This window comes from Onychostruthus taczanowskii, unplaced genomic scaffold, assembly GCF_017590055.1.
Source record: "Onychostruthus taczanowskii isolate IOZ18803 unplaced genomic scaffold, ASM1759005v1 scaffold105, whole genome shotgun sequence".
NCBI classification, from domain to species: Eukaryota; Metazoa; Chordata; class Aves; order Passeriformes; family Passeridae; genus Onychostruthus; species Onychostruthus taczanowskii.
Genome location: NW_024497078.1, coordinates 1,408,135 through 1,427,447, shown reverse-complemented (window position 1 = coordinate 1,427,447; position 19,313 = coordinate 1,408,135). Strand labels below are relative to the sequence as shown.

Below are 19,313 nucleotides of genomic sequence, written 5' to 3'. Positions count from 1 at the left end.
CAAGATGCTCCTGTGTTTTGAAGACAGGCCAAAGCCTGAGCCAATACACGCTCCCATGTACTTTCAGATAAAATCTACGTTATGTTGCACTGATCTGCATTCTGATGTTACTACCACATAATTTTAGAAAATAAAATAAATACTATCCCCCCTCAAAAGGAGCATTCTCCATGGGAGAGGACCCAAATGCTTTCCATAAAACATCAGCACCTGTTCACACTTTTGTGCATGAACACAGTGAAAAAGCAGCAATTGTTGCTGTAGTATCTGTTGAACTTTTGTCTTCCTTTTGTAAATAACAATCAGGTAAGACTGTTCCTAGAAAATTTTGCTTGAATAAACTACACCAGAAGCACAAACCCAGACAGTGTCATTTGATCACCAGTATCTACAGAAAATGTCGTATTTCCTTCTAGAGCAAAGTTTAGCCAGTAAAAGGTTTATTTAGTGGGTAGAATTAATGAAAACAATTTGAGCAGAAAAGAAATCCTAGCTTAAAAAATAAGCAAACCAAGACCAACTGCCCAGCTGCTGCATACTTTATTCTTTTTTTACTTCATACACCTGAGCTCTTAAGGCTTGTACAAAATATAAAATAAAACCCCAGTATGGTTTTACTGATCTTAAAACGGCAGCCCTGTATTTTTTCATCATTTATTGTAAATATAAAGAGAATTATGAAAACTGCCAGTATATCCACTGAAAGCACCTAACCTTTTGGATATTATGTCATTATTGTTGCCATGAGAGTTGGCTTAAATGATTCGATTTTTTGAAGAAACGCCAATTTTATTACAACTCTTGCAGCAGAAATGTGTCCCGTTTCAGGGAGAAATTCACTGAGAAGTGAACTTCCATTGAAACCTCACCCAGTAAAAAAACCCCACTTTCAGTTCTACTGAAGAGAGGAAGAGCCTGCCTTTTCCTCCCCACAGCTAATAGGAATGCACTAAAGGAAAGGCTACAGAGAGAAACAGGAGGAATTATAAAAACACATATTCAAACTTCTCATACTAGCAAAATTCAAAATGAAATACACAATGCAGCCCCAGCGGCGACAGGGAGTGCAGCAATATGAAGAGACGAACATTTGGGTGGAATGTAGGCAGCAAATCCTTCCGCAGAGGAATGAAGTCCACTGGCACGTAGAAGGTGTGTGAATGTACTGTGGCTTGCTGAATCAGGTTCTGTGAGAAGCTGAGCAGCTTTTGCAAGATGCTGCCTGAGGGCACCCTGCACCGAGGGCTGGAAATCATGAAGCCCTCAGAGAGCATCGTGCAGATTTAGGTCCCTAATGCAATATAAAACATATTTGCTCCCCATTAAGTGACCTGGGAGCTTGCTTTGACTTAGTTTTTTCCCCCAAGCATTTGTTGTTAAGTTAATTAAGTACTTAAAAATAACAGTCTCTCACTTTCCAGAGACTCCACATAAATACTAACCTGTCTTCATCTAAAGGCCAGATTTTCAGCAAGGGCAAATCAATACAGTTTCACTGACTGAGGATCTGGCCTTAAAAGTCTAGCAAGTGCACTAAACCCAGCACAGTATGACATGTGCCTTGGCAGTTGGACAATTCTCTGGATTAATATTTGAGGGAAATTTGGCAATTTAAAGAAAAATCTCTGTTTTGAAGTCCTGCCATTTCTTTAATTGGTGCTGAGCACCACAGTTTCTCCTCCGGTGAACTGCACAGCCACGGCTGGGGTTTCGCCGTCGCTCTCCTCCAGCTTTAGCGCTGCGTTGTCCAGGCCGGAGCTGCTGGGCTGCGGCGGGGCCGCGGGTTCTGCCGTGTGAGTGGGAGCAGAGCAGTACAAGGTGAAGCCCACCATGATGATAGCAAAGGACACGATGTAAAGACCTGAAAACTGGCAGAGGAGAAAAAGAGATGCATTAAGTCTTGCCTGATGTAAGAACATGCCAATGCTGCCTTGTTTCAAGAATGCCAAAGCTACCCTTCCTTGTAAAAATTATTTTAATGAGGATTATCACCATGAGCTGGATTCAGGTCTGAAAACCGGAATTCAACAGCTCTATTTACTTAAAGACTTGGGCCACTGGCTGATTTTCTCTGCACCTCGTTCCCAAGACTGTTGGACAGGGAGTTTCCTCGGGTCTACATACAAGAATCTTAACAGAGAGAACAAATGGGTGTAAACACAGTCATACTGAATGAAAGTTGTTTACTCACGTGAATACTGGAACCCTCCATCCCTAAGAGAATTTTGATCCAGCACATGCAAGTATTTCAGGTTCTGGCAAGGGCTGAATCTCTGTGCTATTACAAGCCACCAGAGCAGCTAGTTCTCTGCACAGATCTCTAACCACCTGCAGGGCCAGATGCGTGTTATTGCTGGATCAAAACCAGTTTGCTCTCAACACCCAACAGGTCCTTGAGGGGACAGAGGCTGGGGCTCCTTTTACAAACTGGCATTTGCAAGCTGTGAAGAGTGGTGAGAGCTACAGAGTACAAATTGCAGAGGTACATCAGGCACTCTGTTGTTCACTTGCCTGTTAAAATTCCAGTAATTGCCAAGATTCATCCACCTGGACAGAAAGACAAATAATCCGTAACACCAGATTCAATAATACCAAGTGTTGAAGTTATCCAGAGACAGGAACACTTTTCAGCAGGTTTATTAAAATCCTCCATATTCACTTTGCCAAACCAGGCTGATTAAATACTAGGAGGAAAGACCAGCATATCCAAACACCTCTGTCAATATCCTCTAACTTCCTTAGCTTCCTCAGACATACTTGAAGAATATGTTCTAGTTTATCAGGATTAAATGAATGGCAGGACCTAGGCAGTGGACTCTCTTCCAAAAAAGACTGAGCCATCTACAACATAGGCACTGCAATTCCTAGCTGGCAGTCACTTGGCTTGGAAACTCTTGGATGGCAACACACAAAAGGAAAAGCAGACTGAAGCACAGCGGCCTTGTGTTAAGTGCCCTCTCTCCTCACCTTGTTGGCTGTTTGCCTGGAGGAGCTTGGACTCAAGCGCTCGCCCCACACAGGAGGAAGCATCAAGCTCTGAGCTATCCAAGCACAGGCAGCAGGATAACCCATGGTCACACCTCCCACTGACCTGGTTCCCAGCAAATGGGCAGAGCCTGGGGCTGTATCCAACCACCTGCACAAATTCTCCAGCCTAAGGCCCAGAGTGAGCATGTCCCTGAGTGCAAGGACCCGTGGAACAGTCACAGGAACTGCAGACCCCTCACAGCACAGTGGGCACTGGAAGGCTGGAAGTGTCTCTGATCCTGATGAGTCAGTTCCTCCAGGGGTGGATACAGTCACCAAGGCAGGGTGCCAAAGCTGTTGCAGTGTACCTGTGACTCAAGGCCTGCCTGTATTTCTGCATTTATTGACACAGGTGTACATTACCCATGCTGCTCTATCAGACCTACACTATTTTTTTTTTCCTTTCGAGGAGAACTTAGTGGTTTTTTCCTGGGTTTTTTCTTTCTTCTCGTTTTTGGGTTTTTTTTTTTTAATTTTAAATATTGCAACAACTTTATTGCTTCAGACACTGATTTCAGTCATACTTTGTGCAGCTGATATCCTCATTCCCACTGCTGAGCCTAGAGTACTTTAGATGTTACTGGAGGACTGTATCTCCATCTAGTGTCTGTTTGTGCAGTATACTCCCTTCTGCAGCATTTTATACAACTAATGCATGAAAAGATCTTTCTCAAGATCTGTTGCAGGATTACAAGTATCTATATAATGAGTTCATTAGGAAGCACAGCAAGGACTCATTATGGAGTAAAAAGAAAAAAAATAAAAAAGAGTTCAAAGCAAGCATGAAAAATTCACTTTTCACTTGAAACAGACATGGCTGGGGCTAAAAAGTTAAGTGCATTAGCAAAACACTGTGCACAAATCAAAACTTTATCAATTCCTGGGCCTGGTCTCTGGTGCAGCCACTGATTGTGGTTCTTTTGTTTGTTCATTTCAGAGCAGGCTCAGACCACGGCAATTCAGAGCTGTCCATGGCTCTCTCCACTCTACAGCCCAGCCAAGCCTCCAGCAGCTTGTTATGAAATATCATCTGATCATGGGGAACACAGAGCAATTCCCTGTATTTTTTGCTTGCAGATTTCTGTATCCAGAGTGCTTTTAATTCCAGCAAACATCCTACCTGGTTTCCTTGCCCCATAGGTAAAGAAACTATACGGTTAACTTGGCAATAAGATTTTCTACTGCTAAGAGCCATGTCAAAATTAGGCTCTCTCAGTTCATGGTTATCTCAGATAACAGATGAGATAATAACACCTCAAATCCTTTGATTATTAAAGATGTGGCATTATTCTTGTTCCCCTTTTTGCTACTTCATTTTTTCTAACCCCAGATGCAAGTTCCTATTTCAATAAATATCTGAAGTTGTCTCAACACAATCCTAAAGTCTTCACTTGTTCATTTTTCCCTTTGGTACCAGAATACCTCACTACTAGAAATTATGAGATGGTCTGCTACCAGAAAAACCTCTTCCCAAAATAAGCTACAAACCTGAAAAATAAAAATTTAATATATCCCTTCCAAAGCTCTTCTTCCTCTTCACTATAATATATAATATATAATATATAATATATAATGAATATAAAAGTTATAATCACTTCTTGAGTTAAGCTATCTGGGTGCCAAAATCCACACTTGGAAGTGACTCAGAAAGGATTTAACTGTTAGACCATTAGTATGGTTTGTTTCCTGCATTCATTTTTGATGGATGCTTTGTAGTTTGGAGCAAAGTCTGGAACCCAAAACAGGGAGGAAAGCTGAGCTAAGAGACTCCTGAAAAGGAAAATCTAGCTGCTATCAGACCCTACCATTACCAAACTCTGCACTGCCTTCATTTTCAGAAAACAAACCTGACCTAAAAGCCTCTGGCTGAAGAGAAAGCAACCACATGGAATAATACAAATTAAGTTCCTAAGCAAAGTTCACAAGCTTCTCACTCTCACAAGCTCTTCCAGTCATGAAGCAGCTGACTCAATTACTCCAATTACTTTAATGAACTAGGTTCTCACAAGTGATGCTGGATGGAAAGTGGAGGGTGGAATGAAATCCTTTCAGCACTGTCATTTAGCTTGAGCAGACACTGCCAAAAATATTTTAGAGCACAATAAAAGTAACTGCCTTTTGGAGAGTGTATAGAATAATACATTTATCTGTATTTTTCCAGGTTCTTTAGTCTCTCCTTAGCAGCAGCCCTGAGAGAGCTTGAGTCTCATCCCAAAATGTTGGTAATGAACAGAATAAACTTCTGAAAGAAAGTATTATTTTCTGAAAACCACACCGGTCCTCTCTCAGAAACCAAATGCCTTTCAGGAGAGAGAAATGCAAACCCTCTCCTTCAACACTTGGAGTAATGAACCATATCTAACATACAATTCCACAAAGGGCTTTCAGTGGGAACTCTGTTATTGTAACACCTAGGGAAATTATTTACTATCTCTTAACATTAACTTATTCCTTCAAGTGTGAAATGGTTTGAAAATGGCTATCTGGCTAATGGTGCAAGGCTCAATCATTAGCTAACGTTGACTCCTCCTGACTGACACCCGCCAACAATGAATGACAGAAGCTGCAGAAATGTGCAGGTGCAAGCAACTGCTCTGGGGCTTTTAAGAACATTACGCTTAATTCAGTATTTTGGAGTAGAAATGTAACTGAAAGAATGTGGAAGTGGAGGAATGAATGTACTCACCTTGTAATAAAACAGGTAAAGCCCAAGGAAGAGACTGTAGAGATCTGAAGTCAGAACCCCCAGGTTGACAGTGGTTGCGCTGGTAACTTTAATCACAACTGGCATGAAGTTGTACAGCCCAAACATGCACAGGGCAAAGGCTACAAACAGTAGTGCTGCAAAACAAGGTGGCACGTTACTCCTCAGGCACAGAACTATGACTTCATAGAGCACTGATATTCTTCAGATGCCTTAAAACTATGCATTTTTATCTCCTAAAAAATATGGGAATGTACATGTAAGAGAAGCATGAAAGATTGCCTTGTATTGCAAGAATTACTGTAACTATACAAGAAAGTACAGAATATATATATATATATATATATATATATATATAGATATAGATATAGATATATGTATGTATATATACAAGAAAGTTCTTGTTCATTCCTACATAAGAGCTGACTGAAGAAATTTAGAGCCACACTTCTTGATAACATTTAGTTCTGTTCAGGTCAAAATGTGTCAATTTTTCCTGTACTTCATTTAGGAAGAAGCACAGAAGAATGGTCTTGTGATGCTTCAGCAACAAACCCGTCAGTAATTAAACAGGTTTCATTTTTTACTTATTTCAACTTATACTGAAAAATTATTTCAAGTTATATGTAAAATGCAAAACCTGTTTTAATGTTCAATCCTGCAGACCCTCTCTCTTTGCTGAGCTGCAAAGTTTGAAGAAAATAAACTTGTGAAATACAGTATTAATGCTGCTTGCTATTCAGAGAAAGAAAAGCCCCACTATTCAAAGTCTAAGTGATTATAATTTTCCAGTGTTCTGTAACATGCACATTATTTTGTCATACACATACCAATTTTCCAGTTCCACTGAATTTTCATTATCTCCTTATGTTCCACAATGGCTCTAGAGTTAGAGAAAAGATATAATATAGTAAAAAAGGAAAAAATCATACTAAAATAGAGAATTTAATTACCAAATATATAAGAAACTTTTCATCTATAAGCCATTCATTTTTTTGTTTCAAATTTTACTGAATGAGACTAGCTCAAACATCTAACAAGCATGAAAAAAGACATAAAAATTAAAGTGCCTGAAAGTCAAGAGCACTGTTATTTTATTCTTATGCCTTCTTCACAGGCGTTTTAATCTTTCAGCAATTCAGTTTTATTTGATATACCATTTGAGGAAATTATTAACTATAATGATGAGAAATGAGGACTATATAATTCATTAGACAGACTTATGTGCATCTGGGCTGTTACTCAAATGTGGTTATTTGTAAGAGTACACATGCCTTCATTTTAAACTTGAGCTTATTATGGAAGATCTCCTGCTAACAATTATCTCCTAATCTTTTCCACAGAGAAAATTCTTTAAGAAATACAGTCCTGTGAACAGTCCTCGGCATACTGAATGTCCTCACAAACATCAACAAAATAAAAAATCCAGCCAAGTATCCAATGTGTTCAACTGCAGGAGTTCACCTTTAGAACTGCTGAAATAGGAGTAGTGCAAATAAAAAGGATATAAAACAGATGCTGATCAGCAACAAAAATCAATCCAAGTGGAAGGACTCCCATATACGCCACATACAAATGCAACAAAGAATTTAACAACATCATTTCAGGGTATACAAGCAATCATCTGTAGTATATTCTTAATTAGTTTTAAAATAAATATTAAATCCTTACAGCTGTAGACCGCTGATAATAGTCCCAAACAAGCCCACCATTCCTAGAAACTCCACTCTGCTCAGATTTTTCACAATGTATTCCTCACCCACATTAGAAATGGCATACAAAGAAGCAGCAAGAAGCACTAAGACATCTCCAATCACCACGTCACTACCTGTACAGAAATATTAATCCACAATAAGGGTAATGCCACAAATACTTTTTAACTTTCCTTAAAAAAGCAAACAAATTTATCTTGAACATTGCTATCTTCCTAGCTCATTCCAGGGGAAGAGGGAAGGAAACCTTTCCTGTGTGTGCAGTGTCCAAGCACAGACTCTGCCGCCTGCTCACCTCACCCTGCACAGTGTGGAGTCAGCTAAACCCAGCATTTACATCTCATCCCAGCCAAGACCCTGCTGTATTCTCTGGTCCAATCCTACTTCTGCTGACCTCAGGCACTTTAGGGAATTGAGCAATCCCATTTAGAGATGCTCTCTGCATTTCGAGAATATTGTCCCCACTTTTGCAGTAAGGCCTGACTCAAGGCTTGCTAAAATCAGCCTATTGATTTTGGAGGGACCTGGACTCAGCTTCAGGTTTAGGACATGCCCTAAGTGGGCACTGCAGAGGGATGGTACCATGTGTCCTGCTGCAATGTATTTATACTGCAAATGGGACTCCCTGGGCTACCATCACTCATCATTAAATGTCTCTGTGCATCAGCTAAATAGCAAGAAGATCACTGCTGCTTAAATCCTTCGACTGGTTTAAAATTTCCTTCCCTAAGCAATCACTAAGAAAATATGTCGAAAATATGAGGGTAAGCAGCAGTAAGGATCCCCAAGTCAACAAATAAAGCACAGCTTCCTATGTCTCGGGAATATTCTTCTCCCTTCAAGATACTTGTACCACACAGCAGTAAAGCTGAACTTCAGTTTGTCTTATATCTTACTACAGTAAAGCCCCAAATAACAGCACACATTCTTATCTCTACACTGCCTGATGAAGGCAATGCCCTGAAATTTACCTTCTCTCATAGCCTCTGGCTCTGAAAATTCAAAATTCTTATTCAAAATAAGAACGCTAAGATAGAAGTTGATTTAGGCATCTGTGATAGAGAGGACAAGACCTGCCCTTTTCTGCACCCTGCTGGCTCCTGGGCCCAGAGCCCAGCCTCCCTCACAGAGGTCCCTGGAATCCCTCAGAGGAATCCTGACATCCTCCCCCACCTCCTCTTGCACTCCTGTAGTAAGCCCCCGCTTTCTAGGCTGTGACCCTGGGGACACATGGACCATTTCTGCTGGGTCTGCCAAACAGAACTCTGAGAAGTCAGCTGCTGTGAGCAACTTTTTATGCATTACTTGTACCCAGAGAAAATTGCAAATCAGAAAAGTCTGGCTGCCAGCAGGTTGATACTGTAAAAACAACATAAAGTTTGAAGGCACAGGCCACTTCTTCTATTAAACCATCTCACATGACAGTCAAAGTGAACAAGATTTCAGGAATGAGACTTTTCATCACATTGTCTAATGAACAGCAGCAAAATTTAAACTTAACACAAGTGGGTTTTTTTAAGGTGGTAGAAACTTCCAAACACACAAAGAAATTCCACAGCTCCCCATAAAATCAACATCTCCTCTTCCCGGACAAGAAATAAAAATAGCAACGTGTTCTCTTTCAAAACAGAACTGTATCTGCTACTATTTCTGCTTTACAGGTTCCTGTCCACAGCAGGAACCATCTCTTTGCTCTTCCCCCCCCCACAATAAAGGACTCCTTACCTTCACCTTCCTCCCTCCCTGACAAAATGTCTGCACCCACCATTATTCCCACACCCAGCAAACAGATGGCAACAGCAACAAAATGTATCAGCCTGTATCTTGCTCGGAGAAGGAACCAGGACAAAGCCATCAGCACGGGAATCCCGAAACAGTCGAGGAGCTGTGTGTACAGAAAAATTGTTTGAGTTAGAAACCCACCCCAAATCTGGACTGCAACATCCTGAAAGCAAATGCACAGGATCTTACTTCAAATCATCAAATATTAAGGAAACCTGCAAAGCAGCCCCAGCAGAAGAGAGGAATGAGACCTGTATTTCTATTTCATCATTAAAAGCATTTTGTAAGTGAAGGAGGAGCTGGAACAGGGGTCCACTTTCTCTTGGTAGGAAAGCACTGATTTAGAAACTCTTCTAATGATGGATCTAATCAATCTTGGCAGCATCACAAATGAATGCTAGAATGCTGCTCTGAAACAGCATTGCTCCCTGGAGCTCCATGTACACAAAGCAAAAATATGGAACTATTGATGGGTACAAGTAATCTAATTTTACATTAACATGACTGTGACAAGGACCTGACCCTGCAGCTTTGGGTTTGATACTCTGACTTATCTTTCCTTTCTTTATTTTTTCTGTAAAAGTTTCTAGGTATCTTTGCTTCAACGTTAGACCCACCCATAGAATAACAGAACTGCTTGGATTGGAAGAGATCTCAAAGTTCAGCTAGTTCCCACCCTCCTGCCATGGGTAGGGACACTTTCCACTCAACCATTCCAACCTGGCCTTGGACACTTCCAAGGATCTTCTACCTACTCCCCTTCAGGACAGGAAGCTGCAAGAGTTAGCTGTGTACTTAATACAGAAGAACATACACTGCAGCATCAGATGGGCATACTGTTCTAAAATAATCAAATACCATCAAGACCACTGGTTTAGTATTTAATTCAACAAAATAGATTTTGTTTCTGTATTTGTGAAAGGAAAGAAAAGGTGTATTTTCTGACCTGTCTCAGTAGAGTGCCACAGAACTACCTAAGGGAACAGCCTACAGAACGTAGAGTCAACTTCCCAAAGATTCCTGAGAAATTACTCTCAAATGTCAGCCATTAAAACCTGGTCTCTTGAAGCCCCAACAGTATATGTCCAGATCAGTAGGACTGGACTTTAATCCCTGCAATCAAGACAAGAGCCCTTAGTTCTTAATGTTTACTTCCAGACTCTGCCTGCCTCAGTGCACCACTGCAGTCAACTTCTGTGCAGTGTCATTTCCCCAAGGGCTTCAACCAAACTTGTTAACATCTAGTTCTACTTGTTCATAACTATACATAAAGTCTTAGAAGCATAGTGCTAAAAGCAGCTATTAAAGAGTAAATCCTAACAGTGCCTCTAATCCTTCCATCTATTTGTCTTTGCTCCTTGGATTGCCTCCAGCTTGTCCAGTTTGTAAAATCTCTGAAGTGTAAAAGTACTTCTTCAGGCTGTATTATGAGACATTACAACTACATGAGTCCCACCATGTGATACCAAGTATTTCAATACAACTTTACACCATGGAAAATATCACACTGTGACCTTCTGTCTTGTCACAGGTCTTGTTTTCCATCTTACCTTTAGTCTAGACTCGAGAAAACCTCTAACATTTCCTTCAAATTTGACCGTTTTGACTAGTATCAAACAACAACAAATACAACATAATACAAGCATTAGAAAGCAAAATTTTTACCCCTCTGGTGGTAGATATACTATCAGAGGGGTAAAAATAGGCATACCTCTTCTACTAGTAAGTAAGCTTTCACTTCCCATTAACTGAGATGTTAGCATGTAGCCTTTCCAACCTCCAAGCAGTTTTTCGACCCAAACAGAAAGAGTAGAAACCCTTTAAAAGAAAATCTTAATTAGGATGTAAGGGAGTAGTACATAATGAGCCAGAAGCTCTTTCACTAATGTAAGATGGGGAATTGCTGCATCCAGACCAAGAACACCCTGGAGAACGAGAGCACCATGGTTAGAGGACTTGCAGCCAGGGCACAGAGGCACCAAATGATGGAGAACACACTCTGGTAATCTGTTCCAAGAGACAATTACCCTCAATTACAGACAGATGAAATCAGATTTCCAACTACTGGATTTTACCTTCCCTTCATCTAGTACATTACAGAGCTCTTGTGTTCAGGCTCAAGATCAAAGAGGTGCAAAGCAGACATAATATCACAATGAATTGTGTCAATGGAATCAATTAAAAAATAAAGTTTATTTATTGAGGTTTTACAACATTTACAGCAGTATTGTGGTACTGATTACTATTTCCAGTAGTGCCTCTCCAAACTCTCATCTTATTCAATTCTAGCATGTATTTTTAACAAGGGTGGGGGAAACCAGAAAACCTGGTGATTTGATTTACAAATGTTTTGACTCAAGCCACATTTTGGCCACAATGTTTATAGGAGGTTTTAAAAGTAGGGTAAATTATGAAAAGACGTTTTAATATAATGGTCAATAAATTATCATAGACAGTTGGAGGTCATTGGTTTGCTTATAATTGCCAGCCTCAGACAGCTTTGTAAGCAAGAATGCTCAACTGCTCATCTTGCTCATTCCCCACCAGGCTCCATAAGGGCAGCCTCCATCTGAACCCCAGGGGCTCATCCTATGTTTTCTCCTATTAGGGCTAGCACTCTTCCATCAGCTGACAATCTGTCAACAGTTTCCTGAAAAACATTTCTATCTGAATTATCTACAGAGTGAATGCTAAATGTGCCAAATAACATCTTAAAAACATCAAACCACAGCTACACTGCTTGTTTTTTGATATAAATCACACAATTGCTAGCACAGACTATCCTGAGTTGGAAGGGACCTATGAGGATCTTTAAGTCCAACTCCTGGCCATGCACAGGACACCACAAGAATCCCACCATGTGCCCCTTGTCCAAATGCTTCTTGAACTCTGTCAGGCTTGGTGCTGTGACCACTTCCCTGAGAAGCCTGTTCCAGTGCCCAACCACCCTCTGGGTGAAGAACCTTTTCCTGACAGCCAACCTGAACCTCTCCCAACTCAGCTTCGTGCGATAATAGGAGGTCAAACTGCAGCACAGGCAAGTCTGCCCCAGGAAAAAAAGACACTGGCAGTAAGGAGTATGCTGGCACTGGCTCAGCCACAGCCAAACAGTTCAGTTGTGGACCAAAGTCTTTGTCTGTATTTACTGAGAAATGACAGCTGTCATCCCACTGTTATCACCCTAAAAATCTCCAAACCCTTCCTGTAAAATGCTGGTATTTGATAACTAAAGGGAAACCAGTTCTGCCTGTGTGTGTATGTGTGAGAAAATACATGGAAGTTCCTTGCTGAGCTGAAAAAAAACTTATCTTTGAAGCTACGTTTCATAGTGGTGAGCTGAAGCTCCAGCCAGACAGCATTTCAACAATGATTACACTGCATTTGGGAAGGTGCCATAAACCCCTGTGTTGTTTTTATGGTCCCTGGCCATTCACTCACAGCCAGTACTGCAGACAGGCCATCAGGCTGTGTGCTCTGAACCACAGGTACTGATATAGCTGCAAAACTGCTTGCCAAAAACAAAAAGAAAATGCCCTGCACTAGAGCAAATCACAGGCTTTTGTTGTGGTTTTTTTTTTTCCCTGTATCTCATTTCTGACAATGGAGAGAAATTGGTGACTTCAGAGAATGTGCAAGAAACCTCAGGGCAACAGGCAACTGCAAAAAAATCACAATTACTGAACTGACACAAAGCAGCATCAGTTACAAGCTTTACAAGAGGGAAAAAGGCTCAGAAAATGCTTGCGTTTTTTGGACAGGACAATCTATTATATATATCCTTTCTTAATTTCTATGAAAGAAATCATGGGAATAGCTTTTGCTACTTCTGAGAACTTGGATCAAAGTCCTGGCTTCTTCAGCTGTAAAAAGGTCAAACTGTCTCTCACTTACCAGCTTAACTTAGTCTTGAGACTGAAACAAGTCACTCTTAAAACTTTTATTTCTTAGGCATTATTTGTAAGGAGATTAAAGACCTAATGAGTCATAACACGTAAGTATGCAGTGGAAATGTGACAAAATAACCCAAGAGACAGAACCAGTCTTCAGCTGTGCAAAGAAAATTCACTGCAATTCTCTAAAGGGAGCCCAGACTGTAGGAGTTTATTGCTTTACAGGTAATTCTCTTAAATATCAACCCCTATTACTATGACTCTGTAAAACACTGACTCCTTTCCAACTAACAGCCAAGTCTTCATGTTACTTTTTTTTTTAATTCAGTAAGTGGGGCCATGACCCCAGCCACAGATCCCCACCACTGGTAACAGCAGGCATGAACTGGCACAACATGGACACATTCCCTACTTGCTCCTGCAGCATCCTCTCCCTTGTTCCCACAGCAGCTGTGAAGTCACACAGGGAGTTAACTTGGGCCTGACACAGCTCACTAACAGTACAGCCAAAGGCAAGGTTTACTCCCACTTTGCTCAGTGTTCTGGGTTAGTTTGTTCAAGGAAACTGGCCCTGCAAGCTCAGGAGACTGCAGTTGGATGCAGGAGGAAAGCACTGACTCTTCCAGCAGCCTTTGTCTGTGTAATGTGACAAAGAAACCCCAGCTTTAGCCCTTCTGTTTATAGAGCTTTTTCAGAACACCAGATTTATCCTAGTGCAGCAATGCAGCATCAAGCACTGGTGTGCAGAGGATGTCTACCATTACTTTATTTATGCTGACCTTCCTTCCACCTCTTCCAGAGAGGGCCCTGAACTGCCACACCCAAAAGCCACAAGGCTGGTACCCCCCTGCATGAGCAGCAACACCAGCTGACATTCAGTGTGTCCTCACAGGTGGGGTTGCATCTCACAATGCCTCCTGCATTTTCTAGGAGTAGGCAAATTATCCACCTCATTGTCATCAGCAAGAACCTGCACTGAGTGACTGTATCTGGTCATGAATCTTTATTTTGTGTCAGGAGAAAAAACTGAGTGGCTGTCAGCAAACTCTTAGAATTGCTTTTATCAAATAATTAGGGTTCAACTCAAGAGCTGGCACAGCTCTACCAGCCAATCTTCTCTGCTTCCTGGAAAGGTTATTCATGATACAGGATGCTCTTCCCTGTACTGCAGAGAGAAAAGAGATACTGAAAAGCTCTTTTCATGCTTAAACAGCTTCCATGTCTGTCCTATGAAGCTCATTTTAGAAACCAGTCCAAAACTGTAATAAAAGCAACAGTTCAAAAAGAGAGATTGGTCCTTACCTGCACACTTGTGAGGGTTGTATATTGGTAGGCTTTTACAATCGTGTAATTGGCTTCAACATCAGCCAGTCCCAAAATAATATACTTCCACCATCTCTGTTTCAAAATCTGACAGAGATTGTCATTGCCTGTTTAGAAGAAAGCAGCAATCAATATGTGTTTCTTTCCAACTAAATGTTGCACGGGAATTTTGCTTTTTAGAAGCATAAATAATACCAAGATTGACTTTGCCTGCCCTCACTTGTATTGAAGATATAATAACAGGAAACACAGCTTGGGAGGAGACTATGCAAATGGTGAAAAGCACAGAAATTCTTCCACATGAAGCAAAACACAGCAAGACTAGAGTTGTCTAAAGAGTAAATTAATAAGAATAGGAGGAATACTAAATAGCCTCTGGTAACAAAGCATGTTAAAACAAAGCTTATTTTTCCTAATATAACATATGACTTCAAACCAAAGAGCACAAAACTCTAAACAGATATGACATTGTATCAAATTAAATGCACATTTAACCTGTGAAATTAATTTCCATGAACTGCTATAAAGCAGGTACTTTAAAAACTAGTATGAGTATTGAGGTCTTTCTTTTCAAATTCTGAAAGGAAAATGTAGAAAGAAAAAAAAAAAGATGAACGAGAATCTCCCATCCCGTATTTCACATACCAGTCCTAAATACCAGCATTGTTGTATAAACTAGAAGCAGCAAAAAATAGTTGATGAAACTTTGCAACATTGGAGTATTCACTTGGTATTTTTCTGCCAGGTACTGGCTTGTAACAGCAGTCCCACAGATAAACAAGGAGAGCATCTGGCCCAGAATTACAGTTTTCCAAATATGCCTGTGAACATAAAAGACAAAACATTAAGGTTAGAATTAAACATTCAAGTTTCTAAAAAAATATTTTCTAGTTTTACAGGAAAAATGACTTTTTTTGGACAGACACTTTAATTTTTTTCTACTCCCTACCAATATTGTCCTGTTACCTACAGGTAAGCAGGGTTTTGTGTACACAGAAGGTCTAGCCCGACCTCAGGGCAGCCAAGTGAGAAGTGAGGCCAGCTCAAACCACCAGCCATGGAGACTGCAGCTACTTGAAAGGATCTTCAAAGACGTCACCTGGGCAGGCTCTACCCAACAGCAGGTCCTACTCTTATTAAGCAAGTTTTGAGTTAAATCCTTTGTCCTCCACTGAATTCCATCCTGACTGATCAACAAAGATCTACAACATGGAGATAAAGCACAACTACCTTTAGGCTTGTCTGAGACCTGAGGTTTAGTGAGCTGAGACCTTAAGATGAGCTGTGGTAAAGGAACACAAAAGTATTAATGATAAAAACAAATAACAGCTGAGTTTGGAAGGCTCTTGAAAGATCACCTGGTCCAACCCTTCCTGGGAAAGGGAAGCTCAAGGAGACTATTCAGCGCCCCGTCCAGTTGCATCTTGCAAACCTCCAGTGATGGGGACTCCACAACATCCCTGAGGAGGTTGTTCCAGTGATTGCTTGTTCTCACCATAAAATAAATCTTTCTTATAATAAGAATTATTATAATTAATACTTATTGTGGATTTTTCCAGTTCTACTGCATCATGTTCTGCTGCAACTGAGGATGGAGTTAAGAATGCATTTTGGGCAAGATCACGTTTGAATTTACAGCTCTTCTTAAGTCGCACCCACAGCCAGCAGGGACAAAAAAGTAAAAAAAAAGCTCATGCTCTTTTAGAAGCAGTTCTTCACTTAACATAAGATGAACTATTCCAGATGCTCCTAGACAAAGAGGGGCATGTAACTCTATGGGGTTTTTTTGCCTTGCTCTTTCTCCTGCCAGTGGAGCTATGCTAATTTGTACCACCCCAAGTCTCTGCACATGCACAATATACAGTGACAGGAGCTCAGCCCTGTGTTGTCTGTACAGATCTGCTAAGTTCACATTTAATCTGTTTACTCTGAAGACTACTGATGACAATTTAACTGTCTGCACAATCAATTAATTTGTTTCCACTCAAATTAATCAAGAAAGGGAAGAAAGGACCTCATTAGGATACTGCACCTACCCTGTGCCCACATCTCCCCACGTGTGTCAGGCACACCACCTGGCTGTCTTCCCAAGGTGGGTGACCCCAACACAGTAAGCACCAGCTCACCCTGCTGTGCTGTGCAGTGCAATCCAGCTGCCAGGCAATGAGAAGGGTGTGTTTGACAGTGCTAAACCCAACTACAATCATGCAATCAATCCCTCCTTTTGGAAGGGAGGCATCTTCCTTGCACAAACTCTAATGCACCTCCATGAATCCTGTTTTCAATTCAGCCTGACACCACGCTCTTCTGACTTTGAAAATGCTGCTGGGCACATTTTTCTCTCCAAGTTCATTTTGATGAGACAGCAAATCTCTACAAAGTCCAGCCACACTGTACTTCCAAGAGATTTGAATCCCACGCTTTAATACAGCTTGCCTTGCCAATCCCAGGAATGGTGCACATTCACACTCTAAGTATTATATATCATGTGACAATCTTGTAAGGTACTGACAGTCTCATCTGAGTAACTCTTACTGGTGTGTGGAATAAAAACATTCTCATTTCTAAACAGATTTCTAAAATGCATATGGTGGGGGGTGGTGGGTGGTTTTTATTAAAAACAGCAAGAGAAAAAAATTGAAGCAACCTCACTTCTGTTATATTTTAACAGATTTCTTTTTCATTTCTTTATATTCTGGTCAATGGTCTATGCTATTTAATGAACAACTCAGACACATTCTGGCTAATTATTCTGGCTGATGCAGAAATATCTCTTCATGGTCATGTAAAGAATTTAATCAGTTGCCATTAGAACAAATGTGATGCACATTAGCTAAAATTTCAAGCAGTCATGGATGAAGATCCCAGCTTGCCCTTTGCCAGCCCTGCAAACTCTGGCTCATTTGCAGCAGGTAAAATGACAGAAGACCCACTGAAATTCAAAGGAAGATACACTGCAGTGAACAACATACAAAAACATGTTTTCAGCTATTTAAAAAAATACACATACACTTTTTATTATTCAAATAAAGCTTCTTGCTCCAAACTAGCAGAAAAATGTTTCTTCTTCACCAGCAGCACTCGAGGAACACAGCAAGCCTTTAGCAGTTTATTGGACTAAACTCACCCTGCACTTGGACTAGCTGGGAGGAAAATGTGAAGGTAGGGCTTAGACAGAGGCATGACTGGGCAAAACTGCTGCAGTTTTACTGGAGCAAAGCCTGTGTGCTGCACAAAATGAACTGCACTCGTCAGTAAGCTACCAGGAGAGGTCAAAGCTGCCTTGGCTGGCAGAAGCCCTAATCCAGACACAAACTCCCCTCCACTCACCTGCTGGGTGCTGCCAGAGAAGGGCAGAAGCACAGGCAATACCACCCCACAAGCTTGTTTAAGGAGGCTCCTGGAACATGGACTTTTGTGTGGTAGGGCTTTAAACATTTTTGTCTAGGATATGAGCTGCAAGGAGCAACTTTGCTCCTCCTGAGCTACAGCACCTTCTCTACAGCAAAGGCCTGGACTCCGCGTGCAGCGTTCCGTCAATCTGGACAGCGACCTTGCTCCAGTGAGAGGGTAAAATGGGGAAAACCTGCTGCCATTCAAATTTGTTAACAACTGAGCTGCTCCAACCATCATTTACTGAAAACAAGACAGACGTATCTGCCCTCTTCAAGTGGAGTAACTCCACTAAACTGATCCTCAGCTTTTCTAATGACCAAATTTCCCCAGTTCAAAGCACCTAAGGAATTATCTCCTTGCATTTCTACAGAGGCAGGTCCAGAACCTCCAGAACTGTTTGCTTTGTGGTTACTGCCCTATTGCTGTTTAGTTAATATATGTCTTGGCAGTACTACAGCATTTACTTCTACTGTAACAAAGGTGTCTAACAAAGCAAGCAGGCTTCATCACACCTCATGCCTGTCTCTATTTTTGTCTATTTTAATTCAAGGAATTTTTTCTTGCCTGAACAGATTCAAAATGTTAACATCAAAAATCACACAGAAAGTCTTCGTCTTTAGTGGAAAACTGCCCTCAAAAAATGTCTTCTGTGAATCCCAAACTGCTCTGTACCTGGCAGCTTTCTCAGCTGTGTGGAAGGTGACACCTCTTGCCCTGACTGCTCCCCAATGCCAGGTGGAAGCCTCAGCAGGGAGCAGCAATGGTTTCTCCTCACACCATTTGCCAAAGCAGGAAAAATAATTTCTTCAAATTGAGATGACATCATCATGCTCCTGGCATGATGCACCGGGCTCATGGCTTATCTTAAAAAATACGTTTCATCTTCTGTTAAAGTTGAGAGCAAACTTCAAATCCTGTTTGCATTTTGCATAACAACTTCTGAGAAAAATGCTTTAAAGACACAAGTTTCCATTCATTTTGTTATTGATATGAGTATCAATGACAGTGACTTTCTTATTAATAATTGATCAGATTTTGAAATATATTAATTATTAACGTTTCCATGCCAGAACTTAATCCTCTCAGCTTTTTTTTTTTTTAATGCATTGGAAAAGACTAATTCACTTTGGAGTCTCAGATGATGCAAGGTAAGTGATCTGAAAATGCCTTTTGTTTCATAGATGGGGGCAGAAGTTATTGTTGGCTTTTAATGCTTGGTAGCAAGCTACAAAGTAATTAGTCCCCTCCTCCATTCAGCCACCTTAACTTAGCTAGCTGTATCTATGGCTTTGAGCAAAACTAAAGTCATTTTGGGACTTTCTAGAGCACGAAAGTTTGCCATAAATTGATCTAAAGTGTACACTGAGCAATGTGCAGCTCTCAACATCCTGAGAAACTCAGGCTGGCTTTCCTTGGCTCCATGTGAAATGCAGAAAAAAAAAGACACCAAGATACTAAAATACAATTTATATAGGAGAA

General features: G+C 40.8%; 1 protein-coding gene across 1 annotated transcript; it reads right to left on the bottom strand.

Moving 5' to 3' along the window:
• Positions 1 to 530: 530 nt before the first annotated feature.
• SLC35F2 (solute carrier family 35 member F2) lies at positions 531 to 17,621 on the bottom strand. The gene is made up of 8 exons (XM_041414552.1): positions 17,566 to 17,621; positions 15,084 to 15,259; positions 14,418 to 14,545; positions 9,169 to 9,328; positions 7,403 to 7,559; positions 6,562 to 6,614; positions 5,714 to 5,868; positions 531 to 1,868 (listed from the first exon to the last, which is right to left on the bottom strand). Exons 1-8 carry the CDS (start codon positions 17,619 to 17,621, stop codon positions 1,650 to 1,652), a joined length of 1,104 nt encoding a protein of 367 aa, XP_041270486.1. The 3' UTR covers positions 531 to 1,649.
• Positions 17,622 to 19,313: the final 1,692 nt, after the last annotated feature.

Coding starts and splice junctions, on each gene's coding strand:
- SLC35F2 (XM_041414552.1), bottom strand. CDS start 17,621: ATGCCTCTGTCTAAGCCCTACCTTCACATTTTCCTCCCAGCTAGTCCA. Junction 7,560..9,168: donor AGGGAGGGAGGAAGGTGAAG/GTAAGGAGTCCT, acceptor ATTTCTGTACAG/GTAGTGACGTGGTGATTGGA. Junction 1,869..5,713: donor TTTACCTGTTTTATTACAAG/GTGAGTACATTC, acceptor CTCCTCTGCCAG/TTTTCAGGTCTTTACATCGT.